The following is a 12,738-nucleotide window of genomic DNA, read 5'->3' on the forward strand; positions in this document are numbered from 1 at the left end:
ATTTCTATCATCTCCATGTTTAATTTTTCTTGTGTTTGATATACTGTCATGTTAATTCAATTTGAAGTGATTTTTCCTTTAGCTTAATCTATATTCCATCAGAGGGCTTTTAGCCTTTTACCCCACCCCCCCCCCCCAATCTCTCTCTCTCTCTCTCTCTCTCTCTCTCTCTCTCTCTCTCTCTCTCTCTCTCTCTCTCTCTCCCCCTCCCTCCCAACTCTTGTGGAAGAAAGGGTGTGGCTGTGTTCCCAATAAGCCTCAGAGAGCTGACATGCTGTTTCAGACAGTTGGAATAAGAATCTGATCTCACCCCGAGCCCGCCTTTTAGCGTAAACCAGTTAACATTTGAGATGATCTCTCAGTAGATCTGTCCTTTGTTTGTTCCATTGCTGTGTAATGTTTCTTCATTTATTGGTCCTCTATGCCTTATTTCCCCCCCCCCCCCCTCTCCCCATGCCAGTGAGGCAACTGGTTTGTTTTCAGTTAGACATTACATCAGTTATATTCCAAAGGACAAACAAAGGAGCGTTTGGGCATGGGCTGGTTCATAACACACTAGTCATGTGACTACTGTCAGACACAGGCAGCCTATCAGGGCAAGGCTTGCTGGATGTTCCATAATGGCCAAAGATTGCCCTCTGCTGGATGCAGAGGGCAAATTGTGTTGTGAATTTGAAGCATTGTGTTGGATATTGAAATACATACATAATGTATTAGGTGCAAGTCATTGATGCTTGCAAGTCAAGATTTAGGTAGGCTATACAATTTAAACAACTTATTTTTTTGTTGCTTTTTTGGGTGGTTTCATCTGATCAAATCATACGATTAAACAAATTAAACAAAATGTTTTCAATCTACAAGCTCACATTATGTCACATCACAATGTAATGTGAGCCCAATACAGTACAGGTCTACTGACTGAAGACTGGTCACTTTTAGAGATTCTCCTACGTAACGTTAGGCCTGTCACAATTCTTCCATAATGGCTATTTGAGATAATATATTTTGCACAATACAAAAAAAAAATCTACAAAATTACGCGTCGCATCGCCACGAGTTATGAGCTTGTAGATCAGCTACCGGTATTTTCCACAAATATAACATTTAAAAAAAAGACTATAAAAGTATATACCGGTTTGTTTGATGATCGCGACAGCCCTGGCTATACCTGCGTATGAATTGTATTCATCATTCCACCATGCTTCTCTCCACAGAAGGGATTTACTCCCTTGCACGTGGCTGCCAAGTACGGGAGCCTGGATGTGGCCAAACTTCTGCTCCAACGGCAGGCTCCCCCTGACTCTGCTGGCAAGGTATGCATCGCAAATGTGCAACTCAGACACATAACATCAGGATGATATTATAACACATGCAGGGGTAGGGGTACAGCCGAAATAATGCAACGTGAAAGTAGGCCTAGTCCTCTAAAATCTAAAACTTGTGTTGTTATTTTTGCATTGAGGCTATGCTATCGGTAAGCCTAGTTTGATTCCAATCATCAGCCTTCGTTTGGATTAACTGCTATTCATTCCTTTGTTCTAGGAAAGAACAGATAACAAAAAACATGTGTTTCTCCAAATAAAAACAAATACTTTTTTTCCCTCTTTGAATTATGTTCTTCTGTTCTTCATAACAAGGACCCCCCCATCCGCCGTCCTCGTTCTTGCCCTCTAATATAACTCTAAATATAATTAACCTGCAGCACCCTTAACAACATACCCTATAAACCATGTAATGTTACTGTATGTGTGTGTTTATGTATGTATGTTGCATATGCTACATGCCTGCCTGTCACTTGTGGAGCAATAGAAAGCTCCTGTTGTAAAGGGATTCTGTATTGTGTATTGCATATTTTAATGTATTGTACCTTTTTAAAGTTTTTGATTCATGGGTTTTTCATTATTGTTTGGACCCAATGTTTTATACATTTGTGTCAATAAAGTAACTAACTAACTAACTAACTAACTAACTAACTAGACTAGCCCTATTATAACAGCAGCTTGCTAAGCTAACCCACTGGTTAATGTGTGTGGGCTGACCATCCATACCTTACAGAATGGTCTCACGCCGCTCCATGTCGCTGCGCATTACGATAACCAGAAAGTGGCGCTCCTGCTTTTGGAGAAAGGATCGTCCCCCCACACCATGGCCAAGGTGAGACCCTCGGAGTGGCCCTCGTTAAGACTGACTGACTGGCCCCCAATTACTCCTAGCACTGTTCTGCATCGAGGAGGAGGGCCTCGGCATAGCCGTGTGGATTTACATACAGAAGATGTTTAGATACCTATGAGTTGGTGTTATCTGTACTGTACTGTGCATGTGTGTGTGTGTGTGTGTGTGTGTGTGTGTGTGTGTGTGTGTGTGTGTGTGTGTGTGTGTGCGTGTGTGCGTACGTGTCCATTTAGTTCCATTATACACAAGAGTTACAGAAAGAGTTAAATTATTCTTAAATGTCTGCATTACTCAAGTTATTTTACAAGAACCAAATGGACCCATAAGGATCCATTTAAATAAGAGTTAAATTATTGTTAAACATCTGCAGTACTTAAGTTAATTTACAAATAGTCTACACAATTGGAGAATGTAGACGAATTGTGATTTTGAACGTTTTTACCTGTTGACAAAATTGTCATTATATTTAGTCTCATAGTTTCAGTCATCGTAGCTTATAGTTTTCATTTGGTTTTCGTCTGTGAAAAAAGGTAGTCGACGGACATTTTTCGTCGTAGTATTAGTCGACAAAATCAACACTTCCCTGTCGTCTCCTGCACATGCATCAATAATAACGCCACTCTTCCCCTGATGACCTGCAGAACGGCTACACTCCTCTCCACATCGCGGCCAAGAAGAACCAGATGGACATCGCCACGGTGCTGCTGCAGTACGGGGCCGAGACCAACATCCTGACCAAGCAGGGCGTCACTCCTCTCCACCTGGCCGCCCAGGAGGGACACGCAGACATGGCCGCCCTGCTGCTGGAGAAGGAGGCCCAGGTCAACATTCCCACAAAGGTACTGACACTGCACAGTTTTTAGCAAGTAAAAGTCCGGAATTAATGTCCGGAATTAAAAATGTCCACCTCATCAGTGCCCATATACCCCCCCCCCCAGGTTGCATTGTGCCTACACATGTTGCGACGTGCGGTCGCAACATGTCGGTCGCAACAATCCCCCCAGGTTGGCAGAGGAAGTGTAGCGCCCAGGATTACATTAGATAATTGGCACTGGGTGAAAAAACTGGGTTGCAAAATCGTGGGATAAAAACATAAAATGTACACGCTTTTTCCCCTCTACCCACCAAATCTCTTTGAAAACAATCTCAGGTTGCTCACTAGCAGCACCGGCCCTCAAACTGGCAACTCTACTCACTACAGTATATATGACATGACCGATCTGTTATCACCAATGACCTCAGATAAGAAACAGGAAAGTGGTGTTATTTTAAATAGAATTAAGTTTGCACAAAAGAGCCAGTGAGACCTCAACCTCTAGAGATAACATTTTAACGAGGCAGCTCATCAGAGCCTCGGCTTGTAACACATGTGACAGTTGTGGCTTTTGCTAGCACAATGGTGATCTATAATGTCATATAATATCAGACATTTACGGCTAGGGTTGCTCGTTTGCCTACTCACTGCCTGGAATGGTCTTTTTGGAAGCCTGTCTATGGCAAGGGATTTGCTACGGGGTGTTCCATTAATGGACATATCTGTCCAACTGAGATTGAAACGAGATGAACGTTGGTACATTCTGGTTCTGTTCTCTTCAGTGCAGTGAGTAGAGAACAGAGGAGAGGAGGACAGTCATGACTCATGACATGTCTGACCCTGAATGCCAGAACGAATCCTTCAATCAAACCCAACCTCCCAATTTACTAGCTGTCAAGCGTCATCTGCTGTCCCAGCACAATTGGCAGATTTATACCCGTATACCTCTTTAGATGCTATCTGCCTCTAGCACAGGGATGGGTGAAACTATAGAACTGGTCACCAATAAGAAAAACAAAACGTTTATCCAGTTTGAGATAGTTAGTTAATGTTCATATTCTCAAAGTCAACGGTATATTCTAGCCGTCTATTAAACTTGATTTGTGATCTGGCAAGAGACTTTGTGAAAATGTATGTTATGTATTATTACAATTAAAGTGCCACAGTCAGTTGTCATCTTCAAACAGTTAGTGTGTACAGTAAGCAAGGGTTTGAATCTGGCTCCCGATTGACTGACTGGCATGTCATCTAAGGCTTCACTCACACTGTCACATCAGAATGTTGTATAGCTGATGCATGAGACTGCAAGCTCGCAATTCATTTTCAATGGGAGTCACATGGTTTGACACAACATTTTTGTTGTATGAGGGGGAGGGGGACTAGTCGAAACACAGCCGAAAGCCGTACAACAAAAATGTTGTGTCAAACCATGTGACTTCCATTGGAAATGCATCGGGGCGGCCATGACACTTACCCTTTGTTTACATCTAGCATGCAACAATGTTGTATGCTAGATGTGAAGGTGTGAGTGAAGCCTAAGAGGCCTTTCTCCGTGATATTGCAGAGGTACTGACATGTTTGTTCTCCTTGTGCACAGAGTGGCCTGACGTCCCTCCACCTGGCAGCCCAGGACGATAGAGTGGCCGTGGCTGAGATCCTGGCCAAACACAGTGCCAACCTCGACCAGCAGACTAAAGTATGGACACATACATTCCTCATCTTCGTGGTCACTGTCATTCCAATCTGGGTTTATTAAAAACACGTTGGTAATGTTCCTCACGCTGATTTGCTGTGTGTATCTATTAGTATTACTGTCTACATGTTTTAGTTAACCACGATTAACTGTCATTTCCCCAGTTGGGCTACACTCCTCTTATCGTAGCGTGTCACTACGGTAACGCCAAGATGGTCAACTTCCTGCTGCAGAATGGAGCGTGTGTCAACGCCAAGACGAAGGTACTAAAACTACACTAGTCTGGGTACTAAAACACTAACGCTCCAGTGATGTATACCAGTAGTCCAGTACTAAAACCACATAAATCCAATGACTTCCTCGGGCTAAACATGTCAGACCACCACCAGTATGGGCCATGAGAGCTGATCTCAGAGTAAAAAGTCTATGTAATCATTCAAAGGAGGAGTGACAATTGAATACATACTGCACCACGTTGAATGTAACAGATATATGTATTAAGACCATTTAATACATATCTGTAGACCATTATGCTAGATTTGTTTGAAGTGTTTACACACTACTCATGACTGAGCATTATTCAATTACTCTCGCATTGCTGTGATGACATGGAGACAGAGCATGGCTTTGTTGAATTGCTAGTCTTTGGTAGGGTTTTATTACATATTACATACTGTATATGGTACATCAACATTGTATATACTGTATGGGACTGGTCTGCCCTCCTTAGTATTAACTATACAGAGACAGACAGTAGGTCGCGTAGGGGAAAAAACACGGTAAGAAAGCTGAGAGGGAGAGACGTTGTTAACCTTCGACATCATGGATTTTTCCCAGAATGGATACACACCACTCCACCAGGCCGCACAGCAAGGAAACACGCACATCATCAACGTGCTGCTACAGCATGGTGCCAGTCCCAACGCTATCACTGTGGTGAGTGGGGCACGCACTCACGCACGCACACACGCACGCACGCACGCACGCACGCGCACACACACGCCATTCACAAAATACATAGCGTAAGACATTGGTGGTCCGGGGACCACCAGTGGTCCTTGAGGGGGTTCCAGGTGGTCCCCAGCTATATGATGGAGAGTTTGTAACCAAATGGACCCCCTTATAAGTTCTATAATTATTGAGAGTGTAAAATGAAACCAAATGGACCCGTAAGGGTCATTTTACGCTCTCAAGAGTTAAATCATTGTTAAACATCTGCATTACTTAGTTCATTTACAAGAGGTCTACATAATTGGAGAATGGAATTGTGGACAAAATCCTATCCAATGATAACAAAATTCCCTAGTTTTGGGCCAGCAAGTCTAAATCTCATCAAATGGTGGTCCGTGGCTCAAATGCTGAAAAAGGAATGATATGAAAAAGGGTTGAAAACCACTGCGGTAAGAGATGCAGGAACCTGCCTTGGACATGAACTACAGTATGTTGATTATTGACACCTCTGTTCTATTGCAGAACGGTAACACTGCTCTGGCAATCGCACGGAGACTGGGCTACATCTCCGTGGTGGACACTCTGAGGGTCGTCACCGAGGAGATTATCACCACCACAACGGCACGTCACACACCTGTCACGTCACCCTGTCCCTGTCTCTATTCATTGTTGTAATGGAAATGTGCCAGGGGACACTGCAGACTTCTGTACGAAAAGAAAGTCTGCAAAACAGCTTAATGCTCCAAATGTATTTTATTTTTTACTGAGCAAAAGCAAACAACATTTTGACCAGGTTTGGTCTTCGGGTCAAACCTGGTCAAAACAATGTTTTCTTCTTCCACGTGATACTGTACGTCCAACGGGGGAAACTTCCCCCTGTCAGGTGATAAGAAGCGGCCTGCGCACTCCTCATGCAGGAAGCATGAGCTCAGTTCGGGGCTCTCCCCAGGTTGGCAGAGGGAGAGCAGCGCGCAGGATTATAGTTTAGGCAATAGGCGCCGGGTTAAAAATGTTAAAACAATGTTTTCTTTTGCACAATACAAAAGCAAAGTGGAGAATTTAACTTCTTTCTTTACTTACCACTGAATATACTGTATTGATATGCATAATGGCACATTTTGAACTAAACTACAAAGGCCTACATTTGAAGCATAATAACCTAACTCTTTTGAGCGTTTAGATCACTACTAACCTTGTTCTGTCCTGGTTCAACAGACGGTGATATCAGAGAAACATAAGCTCAACGTGCCAGAGACCATGACTGAAGTTCTGGACGTCTCTGACGAGGAGGGTAAGTGATGGACACCTGAGCCAAGCAACGTCGGCCCCCATCAAAGGCGCTCAAAATGGAAGGAGACCTTTTAGTGGAAGGTCGTCTAGGAGTCCAGTTACATGTCCAGTAACACGTCCAGTTACAGTGGACCAACTGTATCAGATATCACGAATCCTTATTTATCTCAGTGAGAGTTACCGTAATCAGCATGGTCGTTAGCACCTGCCCTGCTTTAACCCTCCAATCAGTCATAAGCTGGTGAGAGGACCAAAGTGTGCATTGCACTCATTTTAAGTGTACATTTGGCTCTACCATGGTGTGTAGAAGCCCGGAATTAGCCGGTGGAGCCACAGGACCAAAATTTGAGAGGATCTGTGATGTTATGCCGTAATTTTTATTTGTGTTTTTGAGTGGTGCAACCGCTCCGAACCTACCTATGTGTTCGTTCACCTACCTATACACCTATGTGGCCATGAGCACCAGTATATGACTATGAGTACCAGTAGGGGCGCTGTTGTGCCAGAAACAGAGAGAGAGAGAGAGAGAGAGAGTAGTATTAGTGCTGCACTGTTGCCTGCTAATGAGAGAGAGAGAGAGAGAGAGAGAGGAGAGGAGGGGGGGGGAGAGGGAGAGAGGAGAGGAGGGGGGAGAGGGGAGTTGCACCACTCAGTTCACACAGGTGTGATTTTTTCTATTAATTTGGTCATTAGGGTCCACAGAATAAAAGGCCTGCTCTGCCGGAAACTGGAAAATGTTGCCTATGTCTATGGTGTGGTATACAAAAATTGCCATAACTTTTTTTTCGCAGTGTTTCAGAGAGGAGCAGAGCAGGCCTCTCATTCTGTAGACCTTAATGACCAAGTGAATAGAGAAAACACAAATAAAAAGTACAGCATGACAGGTTAAACTCTATTCCTTGAGCTTTTGGGCCTGTGCCCCCCCCCCCCCCGGCTAAATGTACAATACCCCAAAATGAATTAAATGAATCCCAGGACATAATAACTGGTCCAAAATGTAATACAATTCTGAACCTAAAATGTAAAAAAAACTTTCATCTTCTTAATAAGTTTCAAACTGCACGGCTCCTGGCCCTGGTTTTGGAATGCTGATTTATTTGACCCTATAGAGTCTACATTGTGGTTCTAGTAGTACGTGCAGTGAGTGACCATGTTGTCCACCCACAGTGTTGAAACGCATTGAGGATGATGTAATGTCGGATGACTCCATGGACCTGGAAGGTATTGAAAACAACACAAGTCGTGTGTGGTTGGGTTCACTGTGGAACACAACTAAAGGGTGCTGTGACTTGCATGGCGAATTAACTTAAAGCCATGGCCATTTGGTTACATAATTTAATACTAACATAAATGTTAAAAGCCACGGAGAATTTGTCTTTGAGTGGAGCATTTGAAATACTGTTCTGGCTCACAGCATCATCACGCTCTGATACTGTAGGATGTTATGCCCACATGTCAATGCAGCATGTTGTTCTTCTTCTCTTGCCCCCTCTAACACAAAGTTCAAGGGACTAAATAGCACAGGAAACGTTTTAAGAATTTAAACAGAAAAAACACCCTCTTATAAAAGCCTCTTCGCCCATTTAGGCCTGACGTCGAAATAAATAAATCGTTCGCTCTGAAAGAATATATATTCAAAGATTTGTGCCGCATTTTTACGATTTTTCAAAAATAGCAGACCTACAAGCTCGTAGCGCGCCACTTGGTGGCGCGCTACGAGCTTGTAGGTCTGCTATTTTTGAAAAATGAGCTTGTAGATCTGCTATTTTTCAATAGCTAAAGTATAACATAATGCTTAGTTAAAACACCAAAAGGGGGTTCCCGTCCAGACCCCATAGCAAATTATGATTCATTGTCAAATCTCTTTTGGGATGACATTCAGTTCTTCTATGATAGCAATTCAACTTCAAATTTCTCATTGAACAATGGAACACATTCAGGAATCACATTTTCACGTGCCTCCCGCCACTGGATTTTGTTTTTCTTATAAGTGATGTGCCTGACCTTATAGTTATCTGCGCTAAAACAAACCCCCACTGAACTTATACAAAATGCATTGATTTGTCTTTGATACGTAGATTAACTAATTCCTCTGTAGTTCTTTGAATGTGAAGCTCACATTGTTTCAACTTCTTTTTAACCCTTGCCCTCCCCATGGGGAGCAAATATTCTATTGCCACCAGAGCATCCCTGTCTAAGTACAGTATGTTACTCACTTGTGCTGCTGGCCTAGCATACGCTTACTGACACACCTGGGGCAAAGTCAACTTAGATTTCCCATCTAGGAGTGTTTGCTTGAGTGTGTGTGATGCATACCAGATGATATCTGTGTCACAGCATGGAAACAAACAACTGACCCAGATTTGTGTAATAGTATCATAATATAAATGACACTTTCTTTCATGACGAGGTCTCCTCATGCCTCGACTGTGATCTCAAGTTCATCCGTTAAAGTGGTTGATTCATACCATCACAAAACCGGTACAGAAGGATTGTATATTATTACATTTCACTCATAGGTTTTATGACGCATTTTTAAGTTTGACCATGCAGTTTAATGACATGACCACCTCACACACACATCCAATACACGTTACAATGGAAGTTGGCCCTCTGTTCATCTCTACTCCGTGGTCCTATCTGAAGGGTTCCATTACAACAGAAGATATGGCAAACTAAATCAATCTTAATCCATCAGTCAATCTCAATGATATGAAAATGTTGGCCAAATTGTAACTGTATGCCCCAGCCAGTAGTGATTCTGGGTGATTCTGCCCCCTGCTGTACAATAGTGGTAACAGCAGCAGTAGTGCTTTTAATCCATGGCCATATAGAGTGCGCAAACAAATTCTGCATCCATCGCGTACTGGATGAGGATGATAAGAGGTGTGTAGGTGAAAGAGAACGGCAGAAGGAGAGTGCACACTGCAGTGTGTGTTGCTGTGCACATAGGCTATAGCACTGTCTGAAAGCCATTCTCATGTCAGAAAGGTTGCTCTGTCTCTCTAGGTGACGATACGATGACCGGGGACGGAGGGGAGTACTTGAGGGCAGAGGACTTGAGGGAGCTGGGAGACGACTCCCTGCCGGGACAGTACCTGGACGGAATGAACTACCTCCGCTTCAGCTTGGAAGGAGGGCGCACCGACAGGTAAAACAAACACACGCCCCTCTGTTAAAAAGGGGAGTGGAGGGGTTAAGTGTGTGTGTGTGTGTGTGTGTGTGTGTGTGTGTGTGTGTGTGTGTGTGTGTGTGTGTGTGTGTGTGTGTGTGTGTGTGTGTGTGTGTGTGTGTGTGAGGGTGTGTGTGTGTGTGTGTGTGTGTAATCACATCTCAATGTGATTCCATTCTTACCGTTTTACAATATGTCAGGGCGGCTGTGGCTCAGGAGGTAGAGCAGGTCGTCCAATGATCACTGCATCGGCGGTTCGAATCCCGGCTCCTCCTGTCCACATGTCGAAGTGTCCCTTGGGCAAGACACTGAACCCTACATTGCCTCCAATGAGTCGGTCGGTGTGAGCTCGCCACCATTGGTGTGTGAATGTGGGAAGTGAGGGCGCTGGCGTCGACTGTTCGCCGCTTCACCTCCCAATGTATGAATGAATGAACCATTGTAAAGCGCTTTGAGCACTTGGAAAAGCGCTATAAAAATGCAATTCATTATAATATGTACTCATATCCTCAATTTTCCCCTCTGCCTTCCCTGTCACACATCCACATACAGCGCTGTAACGCAAAGGTACTGTGTGCTGAACCTGACCCAGATGTTGTGTGTGACTACTCAGCACTTCGTCCAGTAGTTTGTATATAGACAGACAAGTCCTGTAGTCTGTTTTTTAGTGTGCTAGAAGGCATATAACTCATGAATGCCATTCAGATATTTCACCCCAGCTTATATCCCAGGTGTTCCATGGCGACTTCATCCATTTCACTTAGAAATGTCGACACAGTAGTAGTTTCAATGGTAGGAAACTAACATGGTTCCATAATATTCTCTTTTCCAGTAAACGGGAAAATCCTGGGTGTTCATTTAGGTTCATTTAACCTTTAATTATTTATTTTTTTACACCTTCTGCGTTAATAATTAACACTTTTTCAAAATGTTACATTTGAGAGTTATGAAACTCTGTTGGCTTTCATTCTGTTTTTTTCCTATACAATTACTATCCCTCATTATGGCAATTTTTGGGCCTACAGTATATTGAGAAATACCCCAATATGCTTATGCTTACATTAATGACCCACTACTATATCTGTTATATGCTTCCCTGAGATGTTATTATTATCAGTCTGACCTCACTCTCCTCTCTGCTGCCCCAGCACGGACAGGTCCTTCACGCCCACCCATCACACCTACTACTCCCTGAAACATGAAGGCTTAATGGAGGAGATGCTCGCCAGTCACCAGGTACACATGGATTCAACGACTCATTTCAGTCATTTGGATTCCATAGAAGCCCAGCCTGTCTTTTTGTGAAAGCTGCCCACCGTAAATAGATCGGCTATTAGTTATTTTAAGATGAAAGAGTATTTGAAGTGATCAAACTATAGCATTTAGAATACAAGTTTAGAAGCATCTTCCAGGAACATGAATGCTCTCAGAAATGTCATAAAAGCAACCTTAATGCCTCAAGTCTTTGATTTATTCAGCTGGTCGGTGTATTCCAATTGATATATTGGCTGACAGTCTTCTATTTGAACAAAATAAATGTATACTGATGGCTTCTATCAAACTAGAGGAATGGAGTTTAACAATAAACTTTATTGTCCAGAATTATGCACTGAAACAGTCAACTTCAATGGGAATTTATAAATAACTATATATTTTTTATATATATACAAATAGAGCAATTATCTTTTTATGCATTGTTTGGGTCAAGATATGCACCGATATTTTTGTCATGAATTGAATTTAGATTTAACTCTGAGTCTAGAGTTTAACATTTGTATTTATTACACTGTTCACAGTGCACGGTAGCATGTGTGTATGTAAAATCCACCCTCTTTGTTGTGTGCCACAGGTATCGGCTCTCTCTAGAGAGAACGAGAGGGACTCGTACCGGCTGAGCTGGGGGACAGAGAACCTGGACAACGTGGCCCTGTCCTCCAGTCCCATCCACTCTGGGTAGGTACAGAACAACAGTGTGAGAGGGAGGGTGACTGATTTAAGCAGTCACACCTGGTTTGACTCAGGCCAGGTGTGACTGCTTGAATCAGTCACCCTCCCTCTCACAAACAGACACAGTGGCCATGCCAAGAAACATAAGGTTATTCACATAACCCCCGGCTCTTCGATATATCATGAGCGAGATATCTCGCCAAAACACCCTCCTTGAGGGGGAGTACAGAATGGACAGAATGTACAGAATGGAGTACAGAATGGAGTTCATCAGTTGAACACGCATCAGCGATAACTCTTATCTGTTGTCGACTGCGAGTGTCTTGTGCGTGGGAGTGGGGTTGGTTGAATAAGTTGATTCTCCTAGATTTTTCTCTCTAACTTTTTCTGTTGTGGGTTTCCTCCCTCTCTCTCTCTCTCTCTCTCTCTCTCTCTATCTCTATCCCCTGCCCTATTTCTTCCCTCCCTGCGTTGCGATTTTCTTTTGTAGTCGTTCCTCTCCGTGCCCTGATCATGGAGACCACAGCAGGTGACCCACTGCACCTTGCCTTTACCATCCATTGTTGTCCTTCCTCCTCTCATCTTCCTCACCTACCTCTCTTCACAGTGTGTGCTCTCATCGGAGGAGAGGTGTTGTGTGTGTGTGTGTGTGTGTGTGTGTGTGTGTGTGTGTGTGTGTGTGTGTGTGTGTGCGTGTGC

The 12,738-nt window shown here is 43.4% G+C and overlaps 1 protein-coding gene across 1 annotated transcript in view; it reads left to right on the top strand.

The window, feature by feature from the left end:
* The window catches only part of LOC310875323 (uncharacterized protein), a gene marked incomplete at its 5' end in the record, with an annotated part of 119,778 nt that overhangs the window by 64,934 nt on the left and 42,106 nt on the right, over positions 1-12,738 (top strand). The window contains 11 exons of the mRNA XM_083788521.1: positions 1,215-1,313; positions 2,056-2,154; positions 2,814-3,011; positions 4,584-4,682; positions 4,844-4,942; positions 5,517-5,615; positions 6,153-6,251; positions 6,846-6,921; positions 9,930-10,071; positions 11,241-11,328; positions 11,942-12,045. Of these exons, the coding sequence (XP_083644647.1) occupies positions 1,215-1,313; positions 2,056-2,154; positions 2,814-3,011; positions 4,584-4,682; positions 4,844-4,942; positions 5,517-5,615; positions 6,153-6,251; positions 6,846-6,921; positions 9,930-10,071; positions 11,241-11,328; positions 11,942-12,045 (1,202 nt within the window). The remainder of the gene's footprint in view (positions 1-1,214; positions 1,314-2,055; positions 2,155-2,813; positions 3,012-4,583; positions 4,683-4,843; positions 4,943-5,516; positions 5,616-6,152; positions 6,252-6,845; positions 6,922-9,929; positions 10,072-11,240; positions 11,329-11,941; positions 12,046-12,738) is intronic.

This window comes from Protomyctophum parallelum (assembly GCF_964188405.1).
Source record: "Protomyctophum parallelum genome assembly, chromosome: 18".
NCBI classification, from domain to species: domain Eukaryota; kingdom Metazoa; phylum Chordata; class Actinopteri; order Myctophiformes; family Myctophidae; genus Protomyctophum; species Protomyctophum parallelum.